Source organism: Geospiza fortis, unplaced genomic scaffold, assembly GCF_000277835.1.
Source record: "Geospiza fortis unplaced genomic scaffold, GeoFor_1.0 scaffold429, whole genome shotgun sequence".
Taxonomy (NCBI): domain Eukaryota; kingdom Metazoa; phylum Chordata; class Aves; order Passeriformes; family Thraupidae; genus Geospiza; species Geospiza fortis.
In genome coordinates, this window is record NW_005054411.1 from 2,027,304 (window position 1) to 2,048,155 (window position 20,852).

The 20,852-nt window shown below is 37.5% G+C and overlaps 2 protein-coding genes across 3 annotated transcripts; both read left to right on the forward strand.

Moving 5' to 3' along the window:
- The first annotated feature begins 1,201 nt into the window (after window positions 1-1,201).
- On the forward strand, window positions 1,202-10,306 carry IFRD1 (interferon related developmental regulator 1). The gene is made up of 11 exons (XM_005426342.2): window positions 1,202-1,301; window positions 2,257-2,338; window positions 2,756-2,880; window positions 3,180-3,337; window positions 4,648-4,698; window positions 4,793-4,971; window positions 5,072-5,180; window positions 7,093-7,227; window positions 7,921-8,049; window positions 9,004-9,099; window positions 9,622-10,306. Exons 1-11 carry the CDS (start codon window positions 1,253-1,255, stop codon window positions 9,709-9,711), a joined length of 1,203 nt encoding a protein of 400 aa, XP_005426399.1. The 5' UTR covers window positions 1,202-1,252; the 3' UTR covers window positions 9,712-10,306.
- A 4,603-nt stretch (window positions 10,307-14,909) lies between these two features.
- Window positions 14,910-20,189, forward strand: LSMEM1 (leucine rich single-pass membrane protein 1). Of its 2 annotated transcripts, XM_005426343.1 has the most exons (3): window positions 14,910-15,036; window positions 18,136-18,273; window positions 20,002-20,189. In XM_005426343.1, the coding sequence occupies exons 1-3, from the start codon at window positions 14,910-14,912 to the stop codon at window positions 20,187-20,189; spliced, it is 453 nt and encodes a 150-aa protein (XP_005426400.1). The 2 variants fall into 2 exon arrangements, 1 of the variants encoding a protein (XP_005426400.1); XR_004082303.1 differs by lacking the exons at window positions 18,136-18,273; window positions 20,002-20,189 and adding an exon at window positions 15,611-15,742 and having other exon boundaries at window positions 15,021-15,036.
- Window positions 20,190-20,852: the final 663 nt, after the last annotated feature.

The following is a 20,852-nucleotide window of genomic DNA, read 5'->3' on the forward strand; positions in this document are numbered from 1 at the left end:
GGTTTTGTGGGGTGGTGAGAAATTGCCCTTCAAGCTAGCATAGCTGTGTGCAGCATTGGTTTCTAATACCAATTTTTCAGGAAGTGAACAATTTATAGGGTGTTTCTGCAACTGCTCTTGTTTTAGTTTATGAAGGACTTGCTGTCGTTCTTGCCACTTCTGTTGAATCCCTATTTGATAGCAGCAAGAAGGTGGCCATGTGAGAGCTATGGGCCTCCAAGTTTGTTCGCTCGTGCATTGTCTGGTGGGGTTTTTTGCGTTATGGTTAATGATACAAGTGGATACAGCTAAAAGTAGCAAAACTTCCGGCGTGTGACTAACTTAATTGGAAAGCATTTGGGCGTTGATCCAGCTGAAAGGTGATTCTGCCTAGATAAAAATAGTTTTTTGGGGTCTTGGTAGTCAGGGAGCCTGGTTGAAGCTGGTAAGCCCTGTGTGCAACCTTCTAAATAATTTAGGAAAAAGAAATATTTGAAAGAACAGAATTCAGAGTTCTGTAAATGATGATTTGGGAACTGTTGGAGAAGTAACAGATATGAAAAAGGGAGGTGAACACTGGTAAAAAGACTACTTGCATCAAAAAGTGTGAAAGCTGCTGCACCAAGGCCTTCTTCGTCCTGAGAGGGAAAACTTCTGTCCCCCTTTGAAGCATTTGATGTACTTGTAATTCAGTAGTAAAAGAGTTAGACATAGCTGATCCTGCACATACTCCACCTAATCCCATATACCTTGCATTGAACTGGGTAATGTATGTTTGCCCAAAGGTTTGCCTTACACTATCTTGAAGTTCCTCAAAATTAAAAAATAGTCCGTATGGCAGTTTTTTTAGATAGCTCATTCTAACAGTTAAATTAACATAGACCTGTTTTTAAAGCATAGTCACAGAAAACTGCTTTAACATGAAGTTGTAGAAAGATCCTAAATTTCCAGTTGGAATTCATCCAATTTCTAGAGTAGGAATTGGACCAGTACTAGGTGAGCCCTTCCTCACTGCTCACAAATGATTTTGCAGAACAGAGCTGACAAAGTCTTCAGAGTAGGTGGGAGTAAAGGAGCCAGCAGTTGGAAATGTTCTTTCTGTGGTTGGGTCAGGGAAAGCAAATCTGCTCTGGGAGGGATCAGTTCTACTTTTGGTGCTCAGATCTTCCTTTTCTGTATGAGAAATGACCAAACTATTGTATTCATCTTTGCTTAAGGTGGTCAGCCCAGAAACGTGCAGCCTTTTAGTGATGAAGATGCTTCAATTGAAACCATGAGCCACTGCAGTGGCTTCAGTGATCCTGCTAGCTTCACTGAGGATGGTAAATTCTTTTATTTATATCTATTCATCTTTTAAAAACATAAAACCTGAGTTGATTTAGTAGTTTTAAGTAGAAGACTGTAAGTAGCAATAATAAAATAATGACATTATATTAACACTGTGATGGGTAATCCAGTGGCCATTTTCTTTGTTTGGTTTATATATATAAATATATACTCCAGGTTTCATGAGCCTTGTGAAACTATCAGGCTCTATTCTACTAGAATAGTATATAGATATAGAGACAATAAGATGTAGAGTACTGGTATAGAGACAATAAGAATTTTAAGATGAGTTGTAAGACATGGATTTTCATAAGAGGTAGTTGAAGCAGTAAGAACTGCAGAAGAGTTTAAGATGGGAAGAGTCACATTTGCCTGTTTTGAGCTAGATTTGTGCTTTGTTTCCTTTACCATCTTTGCAACCTGGACTACTGCAATGTCATTTTGTTGAGAGGAGGGGACCTGAAAGCCTGAAACAGGGATAAGCCGGGAGTCATCTTTGGATACATGCTGCTCTTAACTGAGCTCCTGTGTCTGAATTGATGCTATATGGGACAGGCTGCTTTGACTCACTGCATCAGCTCTGAGCACCTCACAGTTCTCCAGGGCTAGATGTAGTGGACTGGATGAAAATGTGTTGACAGGATTGGATGATGGTCATCAAATGGAGAAAATTTATGTAAGATTCTCTCCCTCATTCATTCTTGGCATATGTAAGAAGCAGATGTAGGAGCAGCACAAATGTATCAATAGGCCAGTTTTTATGCAAGTATTTTAGGGCACAGCCTGATGTAGTAGGTTTAACACCATTATGCTGCTGTGATACTGAGCAATTCTGAAGGTGTTGTCTATATTAGGCTGCTTCCTTACTAGTGTTAAAAGCATTGTGTTGGAATTACTGTGTATGCTAATAAAATGTGTATCAGTGGGACTAAATTATTTCTTCTGGATTAGGGCCCGAAGTTGATGAAGAAGCTACTCAAGAAGACTTAGAATACAAGTTGAAGGGATTTATTGATCTTACATTGGACAAGAGGTATAGTCTGCTTGGAAGAAACACATTCGTACATTGTTTTCTTGCTTGATTTAATAAGGAAAATACACATCAAATCTTCTTCTATAAATTACTGAGATTTTTATTCTGGGGAGGACTTCTAGGTCTAAATAAACCTTTTTTGTTCTACTGATTTTTTAGGATGGGTTAGACCTTCCTTTTCTAATATATTGAAGTAGAGTGACTTTTTCTGGCCAGCAATACTGCTGTGAACTCTGTCTCCAAACAAAATTTTGCTGTCCATGAGTAAGAAGGCAATTCAGAGCATTTCATTTCTTCATAGTACTTCTGTGGATTACTCTTACTACTGGGTGTAGGCAAATATAAATCACCATAAAGCAAGGGCGAAGGTTTAGCTGATATGTGCTGATTACAGGTCTTCCTTTTCTCTTCTAACAGTGCAAAGACAAGACAAGCAGCCCTTGAAAGTCTGAAAAGTGCATTTTCTTCTAAAATACTATATGAATTTATCATGGAGAGGAGAATGACCCTAACTGATAGCATTGAGCGCTGCATAAAGAAAGGTAATTAACATGCATGCTATTAGAAAGCAATAATCCCTATGAAATAGCACATTGTTTAAAAGAAATTAAGATTGTGAATGTTCTCTAGTACTTTACAGCATGCTTAATAATTTAGGTAACATTACTTTGTGAATGCAGGTGTCACACTTTAACTGTCCTAGAAAATTAACTGAAATTATCTTCTATCTCTTGGTTTCTGAATTTCCACTTACATGCTTTCAGACTATTATCTTTAAAAGATTAAAGGAGGCAGGCAGGGCAAAAGGTGGTTGCTCATCACTGTGTTAATTAATCCCTAGGTAAGAGCGATGAACAGTGTGCAGCTGCTGGGCTGGCTTGTCTTCTGTGTGTGCAGATGGGGTCAGGAATTGAAAGCGAGGAGATTTTTAAGACCCTTGGTCCAGTTCTGAAGAAGATTGTCTGTGATGGAACAGCCAGTATCCAGGCCAGACAGGCTGTAAGTATGAAATGTCTATTTGCCAGCCAGGGACAGAGGGCTGCTTCTGGCCAGCTCACTGTTGTGTAATCCAGGACGAAAGGTTACCACACTAGTGTGTACTCATAATGTTGACATACGCCCTCAGCGATGCATAGCAGTTTTCACTGGCTTAAAAAGTTCCACCTGAAAGTTGAACGTGATTCTCTTCTTCAGCTGTTACATGTACTGCTTTGTCAAGTGTCTGAACTCACTGTATTGCAGCTCCCTTACTTCTGGGGACTGATGTTGGAGTCCTAGAAAACATTTTCCTACTAAGTGATATATCCTTCCTGTATTAATTTTATTTTATTCTTGAAATTTAATTTTATTCTTAAACAGCACAGGAATGTTACTTAAGCATTTACATTTATTCTTGGTAAAATCACATATAGCACATCTGGAAACTATGTAAACAATACAGCCATTCTACCAAATGTATTTTTAAGTTACTTTTGCCTGGTAATCTCATTGATACATCAGCAGTATGCATGAAATAGTGAGGAAAGATTGTCCAAAGCACTTGCCAAAAGTTTTACTTTTGCTTAAACTTCAGTGATTCAGCTAATATTTTCCAACTTTCCTTCATCATTATGTGGCTGGCTACTCTTAGTCAAGCTATGGCACAACAAATACTGTCAGCTGCAAAAAGGAGGTAGTATTAGTTCAACAGTAGTTATTTCTACAAACAAAAGCTACTAAAGTTTGTCCTGTTCAAATGTAGTTTTGAGTCCTGTGTGTTTGGTGCAAACATCACTTTCAAATGGTTTTCTCTTTATTCTTCGTAAGAGAAACTGGACTAGAATATGGGGCATAGGAAACAGATCTGCAGGAGAAGTTGGAAAGTTCCAGGAAAGGCTTTTCAAGGGCAGAGTTTCCAGGCTATTTAATTGAAATAGTGGTCAGAAGGAGAAACTATTTCCCACAGATGTTAATGTCATATAATTATCAGCATAGTTTCTGCTTGTAAATCCTAGTGAGATTTAAAATCATTGGGTGAAAACAACGCCACATAGAGCTTTTTGAAGGGCTTTGTAAGCTATTTAAAAATAATAATACATGGAGAGTGAAGGCTTGTGAGTAGCAAATGCTGTAAAAATCTTCCTGAGAGTAGATGGGAATTGGGAGCTAAGTATGACAAAGAAGATGAATTAAGGGCTGGGGACTTCTAGACTCTTAAGGTTTTTATCTCAAGTTTCTGTTGCTCCAGATGTTAAATTTCAAAGGTCCCAAGTTTGAAACTGTAACATTATTGTCAAATACTGACACTTTTTTTTTTCTTTTGTGTCCAGTGTGCAACCTGCTTAGGGATTTGCTGTTTCATCGTGACTGATGACATTACGGTAAGGATGATTGATACCTTTCAAATGTAATAAACTGGCAAGATGAATATGTGTGACTCCTAAACCACTTCCATTGTATTTTTCACCTGTCCAGGAGCTGTACTCTACTATGGAATGCCTGGAAAACGTCTTCATGAAGGCCTATCAGCGGGATAGAGACACTAATGGTGTATCAAGTACCCATAATACTGTGCTTCACGTCAGTGCTCTCTTGGCGTGGACATTGCTGTTGACCATTTGTCCAATGAACGAAGTGAAGAAGAAAATTGAAATGTGAGTATCTTTCTTGGAAAGCAGAATTTGTAATGACTCTATATGCAATGAACAGTGTCAGTAAAATTTAGGTCTTAATGGAATATGATTTATTCCTTAGGCACTTGCATAAACTTCCAAGCCTGCTGTCTTGCGATGATCTCAACATGAGAATAGCTGCTGGAGAAACACTAGCACTTCTGTTTGAACTGGCACGTGAAACAGATGCTGTAAGTAGATGTCAGCAGCTAAACCTTCTTTCATTGCGATAATGATGAAACAAATTACTTAACCTGTGTTGCACTCCACCCTGGACCTCAACAAGTAGCAAATAATTCCATGGTTTATGTTCCTTCTAGTGAGTCTGCCCCAGTCTAAGTGGGTACAGCAATAATTCGTAGCTATTATTTTTTACACTTCATTTCTATATTGCAAAACAGGGCCAATATAACAAAATGCATCAAATGCTACTCAATAGCAACTAGAAATATGGAATGCAAGATTTAAATCTAAATCCTACACCCACTTTGAAAATAAAATCTTAAGGAGACACCTCTAGAGAGATTCCAGAATGAAACAGTATTGTTTACTGTAGTGGGATCACTCATCAGATGCTTATGCAGACAAGTTTGAGTAATTCACAACCTGCACAATTCCGCTCTCAGCCAAAATCTATCATCAGGCAGAAAACATGTTGACTTTAAGTATTGTTTCTGCAGTATTTTTACTTAGGTAACTTGAGAAGAGTAGCTGGTATTGCATGATGGTTTCGCAGCATTTAACTATTTTAGTGAGTTAAGAACTAGGCAGTCATTTTAAGGGGGAGGTTTTTAAAGAATTGGCACAAATTTCACACAGATATCAGTAACACTTCATTTGGTGAAATTTCTTGGAGTTTGCTTTTGAATTGGGTTAGGTGCAAACTGCTCAATATTAGCTTGTCCACAGCTAAAGTTGCATTTACTTTTTTCAATATGCCTTATTAATTTTCAGACTTTTTTCTTGACAGCACTGAAGGAAACAGCCTCCCTCTGCTTACGCATGGCACAGTTTGGGAGAGTTGCCTGAAGGGCTCCCAACTCAATCAAGGCTGCTGCGCTTTGCCAGAATGCTGCCTAAAGTGAAAGGATAACTCCATTTAAGTCAGGAATCATGACACACTAGCACAGCATAACATGAAACAATGTTAAGGCTTCTGTATAAATGCAAGCAGTGTGGATTTGAGTCTCTTGGCTATGGAAGTCAACTTTGAAAGGAAAAGTAAATGGAAACCAAAACTTGATCCTTTATTTGGTCAAGTTGACTGCAAGTAATTAATCTTAAAATTATATCTTAAAAATCCTGCACTGAGGAAATGCCCCTTTAATCATTACAGATTATTCTCATTGAATCCTTAACAATCAGTGCAGATTAAAAATACTTGATGTATTTGCCTTGGACCAGTTCCTTTCAGAAAGCTTGCAGTAAGCTCACTCTAGTCAGTTGATATGACAAAACATTCAGATTAAAAAAAACCTACAAGCCACAAAAACTTGTTTTTACGTAAGTTTGCATGCATTCTTACTAGTCCAGGTGAACTACCGCTGAATTAAGTGCAGTGGATAAAATATTTCTATATATATAAAGCACATATTAATTAATGAAGTGAATAACACAAAGCTATTTATTACAGTTTACTTAAAGTGTTTTGTTAAGCATTAAAAAAAAAGCTTCCTAATGTCCCATTTCATACAGGACTTATAGCTAAATATTCCATACTCTCAGTCCAGTGGTGTCTCACAGTTTGCCTCCAGCAGCAGTAATTTTGTGAGCAGTTTGAGTCCCTTGGAATTAATGGCGTTGGAGTAGAACAGATTGGCAGGTGTATATGCACACTGATGGAGCTGTATGGGTCACATGGCTGACCAAACAGACTTTGTTAGCGCCCTTCCTGGTAAACTGGGTGCTGTGACTTTGTTCTTGCTGGTTTCAATGCTGCAAATGGAACTGCAGAAGTGCTCTCTGTCTTTTTAAATAAAATAAGAGGTTGTAGAGATCTACACACACAAAATTTAAAGAGATCAGTTTTCTTACCTGTGGGGGAAAAGGTTAAGGCCATACAATAAACTAAAATCTAAAAAACATTTTTTTCTGGTAACCTAGGATTTCTTTTATGAAGATATGGACCTTCTAACAGAGAAACTAAGAGCTCTGGCTACTGATGGAAACAAGCACCGGGCCAAAGTGGATAAAAGAAAGCAGCGATCTGTCTTCAGAGACGTTCTGCGGGCTGTTGAGGTGATTGTTTTGTCTTAGTTACAATCTAGACCTTCAAAATGTATAGTATACAATTCAGTGAAAACAGTTTTATAATTACACAGAATTACTGTTTCAATGAAAGAAACAGGAAAAAGCTATTTTAAATGAGATTTGGTAGTCAGATCACATGTATGGACTAGAACTGCTTTTTTTAGGAATGTTGAAAAAAGACTAGGAATAGTTAAATATTGTGGAAGCTAAGAAGGATTGGCATAATTTGAAGTCACCTCTGGGATTCTGCCTGTAGAAGGATCTGAGTCACCTATTAGCACTTGTTACATTCCATTGTCCCAAATACCTGTAAGGTAGAGACTAAATGAGGCTTATATTCTGACTTAAAGATGACTTCTGTCTGTACTTGGAACTGGTTTTCCTGGCGATAAGTCCAATTCCTAAAGTAATTTTAAAGATGAAAGTTGAGCGTTTGTTTTTTAAAAACTTTGTAATCATGAAGAATATTAGCTTAAAGTTCTACATGAGATTTGACTGTAGGTGTGCATCTGCTTTATGAACAAATACAATCTTTAGCATACATACACTGTGTTATTTGGAAGGTTTTGGTGTGCCAAATTCATCAGTCAAAATCAAGTTCACGGAGATGTATAAAATTCCTAGTACAAAAGACTGTTTAAATTAAAATTATAGATGTTGTTTCCTTTGACTTTTGCATAGGAGCGTGACTTCCCCACAGAGATGGTGAAGTTTGGGCCTGAGCGCATGTATATTGACTGCTGGGTTAAAAAACAAACGTACGAGACCTTCAAGGAGATTTTGGGCTCGGGGATGCAATACCATTTGCAGGTGAGCTGCTCTCTGACACTTGCTCAGACTGTGTTCCTCTGTGTCTGGCTTCTTTGATGGAATTCAGCCTGAATTACAAGATCCTGAGTAGAACTTAGTGATGAGCCTTGCATTTGAGGTGTTAAAGACAGCACTTAAAAAATTAATTACAGTGGGCTGCATCTGTCTGGATAAGCTGCTTCTGAGTTGTAGCTTGGGTGTGCTAGTGTAGTAATCGACTTCTCCAAGAAGTAAGAAATTTAGGCTGAATATGTTTTTAGCTTCAGAGTTTTCCCTGAATCCTTATACTCTCTTTCAGCAGAATGATATAGTTGTCTGGCTATAAAGCTGTATGCCTCCACCCTTCCTGTTCAAACCTGTAAAAGAAAGGGAAAGTTTTAGTCAAAAATAATGAACACAGCTTGCAGCCCACTGGTGACAGCATTCCAGGGAGAAGACATAAATCTTTATCTCTGTTCTGGGAACTGCTTGTTTTGTAGTCATCTGTTTGCATATGTAACAGAAGCAGGAGCTGTAGTTTAGGAATATATGCTCCCAAATTGCTGTGATAATCATGGGGTTAAAGTCTTCAGTCCTGTGTTAATTGAATTTCTGTGTGACTGAGGCAGCTTGGGCATGTAGCAGGTTTTTCAGTTTTTTCAAGTACTACTTCCACAGATAGATACTTTAAAACTGGTATGTTGTGAAACCATACAGGTCTGTTCAGCTGCCTGGTTTTGTGTAGAACAAAACAGTGTCTCATTTGCTGGAGCTGTCTTCTCAAGGTGACTGTTTTTGCTTTTAGCCTTATTCTGGTTGAAGGAGGAAGTGTTCTTGACTTAATTGCAAAAGATAGCAGCAATTTGACACAAATCTTAGTATTTCTTACTGGAATACTTGGTATTTTACAGTAGTCAACTTTAGAAACTTAATAATTAGAAGGGAAACTAATCATTTGGTGTGTTTCTTGTTTAGTCAAATGACTTTCTTCGGAATGTGTTTGAGCTTGGTCCACCAGTAATGCTGGATGCTGCAACTCTTAAAACAATGAAGATATCCCGTTTTGAAAGGGTAGGTTATTGCACTGTAATGAATTTTCTTTACTTCCTACTCTAATTACTCCTGCCCTTCAGAAGCTGTCATTGTTATACTGTAGTTCTAAGAGTGCCTCATATTGTCCTGAATGAAACCCAGCCTTACTTGTATGCATCTATGAACTCTTAAATTTTCCACTGGGCATGTCTGCTTCTGTGTTTTTTCCAAGGGGTCTCAAGGTTGATGTGGTTGCTGATGGGTACTAGATTCATGCTCCACACATGTGAAACTTGGTCTCTTCTGAGAGATACGTATTTTTTGGGGAGGGACCTACAGGAAAAATATATCTGTCTGTCTATGTATATATACACATATACATACACACACACAGATAAGCCTTTAGTGCAAAGATAACACACTATAAATTTCAGAAGGCCTACCAGTTTACTTCAAAGATTAATAAAAGGATGTTTTCATTTGTTTTGTAACATAAAAAGTCTCCGAAGGGCATAAACCTTATGACAATATGTAATTCTTTTTTCTTTTTTTGTTTTATAGCACTTGTACAACTCTGCAGCATTCAAGGCTCGGACGAAGGCTAGAAGTAAATGTCGTGATAAAAGAGCAGATGTGGGGGAATTTTTTTAGATTCCCTTTTCAATGGGGTTCAATTTTCATAATTCTAATAAATTTGTAACATTTAAATGAATTTTTTAACTTCCGTAGTCAGTTTGCAGTTGTGCACGGGTTTGTTACATAGTCTGTAAATATAATGCATGTTGTTGCTTAGTTTTGTATACATTGTATATAGATTGATGTAACATTTGGTGCAGGGATATATTATAATGCTATACATTAGCCTCCCACTAGCTCCAGAGGTCGATTATGTTGTAACTGATACATGAAATGGAGTGGATAACTGTAGTCAAATGCTGTGTGTCAGATTGGATTCTTTATATAAAGGTAAAGTCATTGACTAAGTGCTCTGGTAAGAATATGCAAAGATGACCCATGTTTGTGTGAAATTATTTTAGTAACTTTTTAAAACTCACCAGTGGTAGACAGGCAAGAAATCCCTATGTAAGTATAACTTTATCCTGACAGGGACTATGAAGTTCAGTAACTTCCACTGACTGTCAAGTAGTGAATGACAAATACTTGCCTCCATGTAAAATAAAAGCAAGATTCTTGTGTTCTGAAATTGAATATTTAATTTTTGGAATAAAAATATTTCTCACTGCCTGCTCTTTGTGTAATAGCAATTACTCCATTATTGAAACACTGTAACATTGGTAAAACCTAAAGGTTGAAAGAGATGGGTTTGTTTATTTGCTGGTTCAAACATGTGCTTGGGGTATTCTCAGTGTGTTAGTAGATGCTACGTGCAAGTGTGCTTTGCTGTGTTTCAAAGGTGTCTTATACTTGAATGTGCTCTGCACAACCACCTAATCTTAATTTGCCATTGCTTCTCTAATGGACAAACATTTTCTAGTTTTGGTGCTGCAAAACATGTTGTCCTTTATTTTAGAGGAACCATTCCAGCTTCCCTGTGTTCATCGTGTTGAAAACTACTCTTCTAACCTCAATTTCTGGTTCTATAGGATTGAAATCTGCCAGTAGCTGAGAACTGACTTAGGAATAGGGGTGGCAGGGTGAGGGATGTTATGTAATAAAGACACTAAAACCTGGCTAACTGGAGCTTCTGAACCTGAAGATCTGTAAAAGTGCTTGTTTAAATAAACATTCTTAAAATGCTTGTCACCAGATGAAGCAAACATTACATTGAAAACAACACTGCTTCCTGGAAACTGTGGCCGGCTCTGATAAGGGAAAGTTGGGCTTGGGGTGGAGTGGTTGTGGGGTTTTTTTTTCCCCTCCCAGTTTCTGATTACAGCTGAACCTATTAGAGAAAGTCAATGTATACTATACCTTCTACTCTAACCTGTCTTTTTTCCCCATAAATCCACTATATAAGAACTTGTTTGGCTTGCAAAACTGATCACTTGGACTACACAAAACCTTGAACTGAAAACTGACGATGGAACACATGTCAGTGTCATACAAGTGGAGAAAAAACCCAGATCCTTGAATGAGGTGAAGCTGTGTGCCTGTACTTGCCTGGCCAAAGACATTCCTTTTGAGCAAAACTGTTCCCTCAAGCCGGTTGGTGTCTACTGCAGCTGCTGCGTAGTCACCTTTGGTGTCCTTTGCCAGGCACTTTTGGTGGCTTCCTGTCCAGCGTTTCTGCAGCACCTCCTGGCAGGGGGCCAAGCAGGAGGTTGCCCTTTTCCCCATTACCCTGCAGCTGCCATCCACCGTGACCCATGTGGCTTCAGCGCCGTTGCAGAGGTGGCTCTTCTGCAGCCCTGCAGACCTCCCTTGGGTTTGCAGACCTTTTCACCTCAAGAGGCCTGGGTCCCTGTCTTATAAGTATTTTGGTGTCAGGAGATTTTGGGCATGGATGCCACACTGATTTATTTTTTCTTTCTCCTGACTTGCACATCCTTATTTGGAGGGAGGACTTCAGGAAACTCCTGCGGGAAGGGAGCAATTCTGAGCAGCAGAACATATCAGCTTAGGGTGGGAAATATGAGTCAGGTGATTTACTCTCGTTTCCTGAGAAAGAAAAATGTTTATGGGCAGTTTAAAGGGATTCAGAATTTTAGACATGGGAGAGCTTCAGAAAGGATTTGTGGTATTGAACTGCAGACCCTCTGCCTGTCAATACGATGTGCTGTAACACTGCCATCTGCAATGTCAGCAAGGAAAAAGGTGATCAAAAGAACTGTCAGCAAAGGAGCACTACTCACCACCAGTTCATCAGAATTTAATCTTTGAACAGCTAAGGATGCCAGACAAATTAGACCACCACATAATACTGTCCCATTTGAACTCATAAAATATATGGGAGAAGGGGGGAAAGCCCCTGTTTTTTCTAGTCTATGACTTTAAAATACTCATGACTGCAATACTGTAGATATGACTCTTCTGCATAGCAAACTGGTTACTCATAGCTACAGTGTTGTAGATATGACTCTTCTGCATAGCAAATGCATTTTAGACAAGCACTAAAGCTAAGAGGCTTGGCACTAACCAAAAGATTAGTGAAATACTGATCGTCGGTAACAACCCTCATTCTTCATGGTGGGATATTATTGATTCCGATATAATAAAAAAGAGCGGTGTATATGCTGATTTCTGTTTAGCAGATCAATATTGTGAAGTGAGCATACTTGGCCAAGCTGAACTCTAAATATAGACTGAGAGGGGCAGTCTGTTTCACAGCTATCTTTATGGGTACTGCAGGACTCAACAGGTTCCTATGGGACTGAAAGTAGGGAGAGGAACTGCAGAACAAGTTTTCTTCACATGATTTTCACTGGCTGATTTCTTCCATACTGGCACATTACCTGAATGTAATTATGTTGTAAGTAATGTTTCATTCTCATACTTTTTAACCTTTTAGATTTTATTTCCTTTTTGTTCTGTGAAGAATTCTCAGTGTGTTTTTATTCCAAGTTTTGGGGTTTTTTTTTACCACAATGACTTAGGAAGAAATTTAAAAGTTGTATTGGGGAAAAAAGTCTTTAGGCAAAGTTAAAGTACAAGATATAGTGAAACCAAAGGTCCCAATGTTTAGATTGATTTGTTGGGAAAATAATACTTTTGTCCAGTGACACTAATGTTTGTATCCTTTCTCCTTTGGCACATCAATGGAATCAAACAAATGTAATATAAACTTTTTTGAATTAATAATGGTAATCTTCACTGTGTTTACATGTGCAAATACTTAAATAATAAGTGCAAAAAAAAAGAATTCATAATACTAATGAATCAAAGGTAGTCACATTTATTACACCTCAAGCTGTTAAGAAGAGTCTTCCCTAAAGCTGAAGGGAGGTATTAATCAAAAGAGAGAAACAACTGCTCTTCAGAATCTAAAAATAACCAGCAGCCTTTGTGCATGCAGTGGTAACTTTTGGCACACCGTTCAAACACAGGGCTCCATAATGATTGTGTTGGCTGAGGATGTGCATGTGGGGACACAGCAGAGCAGAGCCAGCTCTGGTGGGGACATGGCTCACAAACACTGTTGTCTGGTGCCATGCTACGCTCTAGAGGAAGGGCAGTGGGCACAGCCATCTGTCCTGAAGTTACTGCTGCACACCTAAAGATCATATACTAGGTAAGGTTAACCCCTCTCATGCCAGTTTTTGTATATTTTCTTTGCACTTTGAAGCAACACTCCTGAACAGAGAAAAAAGTAAGTTGTAATCTTTTCTTATGCGCTGTTAAAAAGAAAAATGAAAGTATCCTTATAGTCCTGTCAGTCTCTACTAGCAGGAGAACAAGCCCTGTTTTTAGGATTGCTTTCAGTGCTTAGTCTTCAGACTTACTGAGGCTCATTGAATATCAACTTTGCAGTACGCTCAGATTTGGGGGAATTATAGCGATCTTCTGCATTTGGTTTGATGAGGGAAGGAGTGAGGATTTTCTGCAAACAATTAGGGTTAAAATTTTAGGTTTTTAATTTAAGTGTTTTATTAGGAATCTGGTCACACTGTTCTGTATTCCTTGGAGAGGAAAAAAAGGCTCAGAACCATGTCAAGAGGACAGTTAACCCATCTAGGATTCAGAAATCACCCTCAGGTTCTTAACACATGTCATCAAGGGTAGTTTGCATCCCACAAAGTGCTGATTTATGTTGGCAGATAAAACTGAGCTTGGGAGCTTTATAAAATACTAAATGGGTAAGATGCATTCTAATCCAAATTTTAACTAATCTGTGGGGGCTCCCTCCTTGCATTCACTAGCAAGAAAAACATACATTTAGGCTGTGATTCTAAGGTGAGAAAGGAATATCTTAGAATAAGAGGGATATTACCTGGAGGAAAATATTTTTCTTTAATAATTACAGAGGGAGTTTTCAGTGACAATTGTAGACAAGCATGGCTACTTAGAATGCCTGCATCTCCTTGTGGCTAGAAGTGTATGTTGTTTCTGGAAGACATTTTTGCAATCACAGCAGTGTAAAGAAAAGCAAAAGACAAGGAATAATATGCAATACACAGAAGCCGCCTCCCTAGGTATTGCTTATTTTCTATATATAATCTTCTTTCAAAACTGTATTTATGTTAAGAATCATTCACTGAGTTCATGCACCCAGATTCTGCAGAGAAATTGCTTTTACTAATTGAACTTCATCCAGTGCCTTTTTTAAAGCAAGGGGTACTAGTCTGAAGAAAAAGCTTTTAAAATTTGCCCGAAAGTGTGAAGTAGACTACATTTTTTTCAGAAATAATAGTGATATTCTAAGGTGTATAAACAGACACATATTCTTGTTTCTTATCTCCTACATTCATACCTGCCTTCCCTGTTTTATGTCTCAGTTACTTGATGCTGAAATAAGAGAACCTGAGTGACATCTTTCCTGGAAGTGTTAGTGGAGGTTTGTCTTTCATTGTGGCCAGGATCTCACACCATCTCTTACCAAGTACTCACCAAAGGATAATACACTAATAGGTACCATTCAAATCAATGCTGGAGCCAGTCAAATTGACTTTTTTCTCTTTCTCTCTTTCCCCATACACACATGTATGTGCACAAATACAATGCAAAAATGAAATATTTTAATCATTGAAGATTTCCAAGAATACAGAAGTGCTATGTATTGAGTTGTCCCTGCCTTCAAGATCTAGTCAGTGTGCTGGTCCTTCAAATCTCTGTATTTTAAGGATCATTTAGGCTGCTCAGTATTTCCTTAGAACAGTATACCAACTCTTACAAGTTATTTCCCACAGCCATATGTTAATTTACCCTTTAAATTATTGTTTCTTTTAGAGAAAATGGAGAGGCCTTCCTTGGAATTTAACCTGCCTGATACTCATGAAGAAGGAAAACTTTATGTAGTTGATTCCCTAAACAACCTAAACAAGCTAAATGTTTGTCCAGCTGAATCCCAACATTCACTAGGTATGTATGATAGGTGATCCATGGATTTCTGTATGTACAATCCATATTGTGTATCATTGATGTCAACAGCTTAATAGGCCAATAGGTATGCCAAGCTCTGTACTGAAAAATGTAAGGAAAAGATTGAAAATGGCATTATTTAGATGGATCAGACAATGATTTAGCTGTCCCTCCTGAGTATTTCCACTTTAGGTTCCTGAAAATCCTTGCATTTAGTTAGGGATTTGCTTTCAAACCTGATCTTATCTTCTATTTCAGTTGGGATTTATGAGGTGATCTCTTTCAGGATAATGTCTCTAGTAATGCCCAATATACGCCTACTATATAAATAGCATCATAGCTCTTCCCAAGTACTAAAATTCATATGTGGCAATAGAAGCACCTGAGAATTTCTGCTCATTCCTTTAAGATTCATCTCCGAAGAACTCAAACCAGTTACCTGAAATATCCTGTAAAACTTTTAAGCATCTTACTTTCTGACTCACAGTTTCAGTTATGGCTCCTACATTTCTACCAGTTTGATAAAGCATTTCTACCAGTTTGATAAAGCATTTCTACCTTTGATTTCTCACAGCAACAAGAATATTTTCACCCAGCGATAGCTACAATTTGAGTTCTCTGTGACCTGAAAATATCTTAACACCTGGAGCTCTTCAGCAGCATTCCACATAACAATATTTGAGTCTGCTTTTATTTCCCTTATTGTAATGGAAAATTTGAGTGAAGAAATTTATAGATCAGCAGCCATGTTAAAATGTGGCCATAACTTAATCATGTTTCTAATTTTGGGTCTTAAATATTTTCTCATTAATTCTGTTTCCAAGTCCCCTAACTTTTCCTAATCCAACTAACTACAGTGGTGATGGTTTCCACATTTAACGCAAATATTTTAGACATAAAGTACTAATTTCTCATAAATGGATTATCTTGATATTGTCACTTTTACACATGGAAAATGAGACAGTGGCATATATAAATTTTAATTTTAAGAAACTCCTTTCAGTGTGACTGTTTTGCTTTCTTTTGCAATTTTATTGGACAGTATTATTTACTTTCAGGGTAAATATACAAGGTTCTGTGGATTCATATGTGATTCTCTGGAATAATCGCATGCATGCCCCTCCCTACATTTCAGCAGTAAAAAATGGTAGCTTAATAAATATATAAATTTGTATAATATAATAAGTATAATAATAAGTATAAATTTGTAAAATCCTTTGTTTTCTTCTCGGATTATTCTTTCAATGTAGCATTTAAGCTTGGAGAATCTGTAGATATCTCATCCTGTCAGCTAGCTTACTCAGCAGCATAAAACTCTGGTTCTCTTGCCAGAAAATCAGAGACATATCCAAAGCGGTTTAAAATGAATATGCTGTTTAGTTGCTTCAGTAGGAGCCATGCAGTAATTCCATGTTTTAGGTGATAAAATGTTCCCACTGCTTGCAGTTTGACAAGAATGTGTGCTCACCAATTCCTCACAACACTGTAGCTTGGCATGTTCAGCCTGATGAAATAGTAAGAAGTATTCATTACGCTGAGCAAGCTCAGACCACTTTTGAGACCACTATTGATAACTTAGGGTGCTTGGCAGGCAGCAGAAGCAGGCCCTGCCCATCCCTATTATTCTGATTAGAAAGCAATTTTGGTGCAGACACTTATTATATGTGCATTTGTTATGAATGCTAAGGGAATAAGAATAGAACCTCAAAGGAGAAACATGAAAATATTTCATCTTACTCACAGACAGGAGTGTGTTAAACACAACATAAAGAAAACCAGAAATATTCCCAGAGATCTACCAGCTCAGTGGATTGCTTAGCCCTAGGTAGGGTCATTATTAAAGTCCTGTGGCATTTGCAGCCCTTCCTCAGCTTTATCACTACAGGCTCAGTTGCAAAGACCTCAGAGATTTCCACCAGCTAAAACAAGAACGTGACCTAGAAATACATTTTTCACAGATGCATACACTACTCACTTTCAGAATGGCAAGAGAGCAATTACGGAAGGATAAATTACAGTAATTTGCATGTAATTTTAATACGTGTGAGACTGACACCAAAGTGAAATTATATTAGCTTTCTCCTCCCGCCAAAACAGAAAATAAACCCAAATCTTTGTAAGTTATTACAGTAGTGTACAAACTTAAGATTAAACAAATCTGGCTCAAGTGTAAATTTTTTACATTCACATGAATTTCCTCATGGTGTTCACTTGGCTTGTTATTTTTGGGGCTTACTGCCACCCCACACTGATTGCAACTGTTTCTATGAGAGGAATTACTGAATTTCCCTATATATGCAACACATTCTTTAAAAAGCAATGAACTGGCTTGTTTAGCTGATTCAAGATCAGCATTGAAAGTGCCTTTCTTTTTCCCTTCATTCTTCCTGTGCTTGAAGGACAACATCTGTAGTCTATGTGAGACTCTGTTCCATTCCTGACAATTGGGAGGATAGGTGCCTCATTTTTTGCTGGAATAAAACCGACAAATCCTAAAGATGAAGAAGAACATTGGAAACATTTGTTTTAAGATAAAACAGTCAAGACCTAAATTCATTCTATCCAACATTAGGGGCTTAACAGAGGTGTTTACTTTGGGAGATTAATAATCCCAGAGATACCTCTCATTAAACAGAAAAAGAAGTATATCTAGAGGATGAATGTGCATGATGAATCTGTACCTTGGTTTTCAATATGAATTTCGCTTTCTTCCCTTTTGAAAAGGTTAAATACAATCAAGCCCTTACAAATCTGCCTGATGAAAACTTCATTGCAACTTTTGTACATGTAAAACAGCTGTAAAACTCTGAACTGTAAAACAGGTCAACTTCAACAAAACACTATATTTCAACACAGAAACATTTTTGTTGAATGTGTTCTAACAGCTATAACAAATGTATAATTTTTGATATTTTCAAATTCAAGCTCAGTTCATAAAGTTGATTTCTTCCCCTTTCATGAAATATCACAGGGAATAAAATCTGTTGGCCAAATATACGATGTATTCTGCATAATTTCAGGTACAAGAAGCATTTTGTCATGCTTATCCTAACCAACCTTAAAAAACTATACACCAAATGGTTTGTCATCTCTTAACAGACCAGGAAGACAACACTGGTGGTACTGGAGAAAGAATGGCAGGGAGCAATGCAGGAAACCAGCGTTTGTTCTTCATCACCTTTGTTCTTACTTTGACCGTCAGTTTGGTGCTTGTTTCATTTGTAATATTCCTAATATGTAAGTAAACCAAAGAGCAGTTCTTGAAAATGTAGGGCCAATTGGAAAAAGAGCTTTGCTGAAATGTGTCATGCTACCCTGTAATATGCTACTCCTGTATTTGCATGGTCAAAGGCTTTGGATGGTTCTGGGCACTGGGTTGCCGTCCTGGGGGCAGAAGCACAGGCAAACAACACTCTCTCAGGGCTAAAAGGCACAATTTTATTCTTAGTGCTAAGGATTTGTGAGCTTCAACAGCTCTGAAGAATTTATCTCAGCAGTATTATACTGTCTTGTTAAAAATGCTGGCTGGAAATGAAATTCAAATTTAAAGGTAATTGTATGGCAGTGAGATACTTTGGCAACATGCCTTCCATTCTCTTCCAGATAAAACTCAGTGTTGGGGTCATTCCACTGAAACTGGAATTCTGCCCAGGCTCACACTTAAATCAGGCTACCTGAAGGGAGACTTGACCCTTTGTCATCAAAGTACTGCCTGGAAATTGATTTGGAACTAAGAAAGTCTTAAGCATAAGAAAAAGAATCAGACATTTATCAAGATTTGCATGTAGCATTGAGTCTATAGACACAATCACTGTTCCAGTGTTTTAGGACTGATCAGGCAGGTTTAGCTGAAGACATATCTGGTTAATGGAACCCCTGTCATCTTGGGGTTTTCTGAGCTAGTAATATTGAATAGAATCTGAGGTGCATTATTTCAATTTACAAGACTATTTTGAAAGAATTGGAACCCACATGAAGTCAAGATTTCTTATATCCTGTAGTCAGGAATTTGCTGAAACAGCAAAAATCCTGATTTTTCTTTTCGGCCAGGAAATCCTAACCCTTGACTAAATTTTCTTACAGGCACTCAAAGGGATATCAGACAAGTAAAGAACATAAAGTATATTTTAAGTAACTTGATTGTAAAATCCTAATTGAAATATCTCATACTTGAATTTCAGATTTATTTAACATGGAGCTGCTAAAAGTAGAGCCTTGGTATAGAAAAATTAGTATTGCGTTGCTCTAGTGGAAAAATTATAAATGAAAGTGAAAAAAATTCTTACAAGAATTAAAACAGTTTGCTTCCACTCAGATTGGTGGAGGCCTGGGTTTTGAAACTGATTTCCAGTGGTGTTTCAATTTATGTTACAATGTTTTATTAGATACATATGGATATACTGTGTTCTATAATCTGAGATGTTTGCAAACCGCATGCAGAGATTCATTTAGCATTGCTACTATTACACTTAAGCTTCAAAACCTATGGGTAAATTTTTTAACTTCAGAAGGCCAAAATAAAAATAGCTTCAGGAGTGCATATTGGCATGCCAGAGGAGGCTGGCCTCGAAATGTCAGTATTTGCAAGAATTTTTCTTTTATTCAAAATAAAATAGATGCGCATACTTGCCACAAATTGGATCTTGAGCCCCAAAATAAGACATTTCCCTGTTGACACTAATGGATATGCTCCTGAAAACTGCAAAAATTATCTGAGCCATATATGATTTTATAACTCTGCACTAAACTAAAAGAAGAATCCAGCAAATAAGCAAAATAGAATGCAGTGAGCAGGTAAGCCCACCATATATATAACTTCTTATTATTAGGTTTTGTAGTTGTTTTTCTGTTTAATATTTTTAGTCATCATAATTCCTTACAAAGTGTCACAGGAATACAAGAGAGGATGGTGATGCTCTTGACTTAAATGTTGCCAATTTAATGTGGTACATTCTCCTTTTCAAGTTCAAACTAGAAATGAGGTGGACCAAATATCAAGCAGACTACTATCTGAAAAGAAGAACATAGAAGAGTTGAAGAAACTTAACAATATTATATTAAAGCATCTGAATCAATCCAGAATTAAGGAAAAGCCTTCTGATCTTCGTGCTTACTTCTTTACCCATGCTGAGCTCAAAGTCCCTGGAGAATAAATTTCTTTGGAATGAAATTCAGCATATTCGTGACTCAGACATGTTCACATATGGCACACAGGCTGCTGAAACATGGTTGCTAGAACCTTGCTGGAAAAGCCAGCTGAATGAAAAACATTAGCAATTAGTATTTTACCCTGCTTTACACGGACATAGATTTGTCATAGGAAGCCCATAGGATTCACAATAAACAATGGATTGTCAGTTTGGGCAAAACTTCCAGGTTCCCTGTGCATTATAAATCACAGGGGTAAGGGCCTAGTTTCACTTTAAATGTAAGTCAATCACAGAAAATCACGAGTTCTATTCACATGATTCCATCATGGACTTGTTCACTTAATCATTCTTCTGTTATCTTTGTACAAGCTTTCTGCTTGTTTCTATTGCTATTTGTATTTAAGGATAACTTTGGATTTCATAACTTATAAATAAATCCATTTCTGGTCTAGAGTTTTGTGGTTTTCCCTTCTGTGCATCTAAATGTACTGATATACTACTCTTTTTGTGAAAAAAACACCCAAACTTGAATAACAACAAACCCTTTCATAAGACGCCATAATCAGCCCAAGTTTGTATTGACAGAGTGAGTGTCCTATTGCTTTGCATGGAAAATGTGTTTAGAGGACTCAGTCTGGTTATGTCACAGCATCATCACAGCCACAC

Excerpts from the sequence above, each read along its gene's own strand:
- IFRD1 (XM_005426342.2), top strand. The coding sequence starts at position 1,253 with ATGAGCCACTGCAGTGGCTTCAGTGATCCTGCTAGCTTCACTGAGGAT. Across the intron at positions 2,881-3,179 it reads TGAGCGCTGCATAAAGAAAG|GTAAGAGCGATGAACAGTGT; the intron begins GTAATTAACATG and ends ATTAATCCCTAG. Across the intron at positions 4,972-5,071 it reads GTGAAGAAGAAAATTGAAAT|GCACTTGCATAAACTTCCAA; the intron begins GTGAGTATCTTT and ends TTTATTCCTTAG.
- LSMEM1 (XM_005426343.1), top strand. The coding sequence starts at position 14,910 with ATGGAGAGGCCTTCCTTGGAATTTAACCTGCCTGATACTCATGAAGAA. Across the intron at positions 15,037-18,135 it reads TGAATCCCAACATTCACTAG|ACCAGGAAGACAACACTGGT; the intron begins GTATGTATGATA and ends ATCTCTTAACAG. Across the intron at positions 18,274-20,001 it reads ATTTGTAATATTCCTAATAT|TTCAAACTAGAAATGAGGTG; the intron begins GTAAGTAAACCA and ends CTCCTTTTCAAG.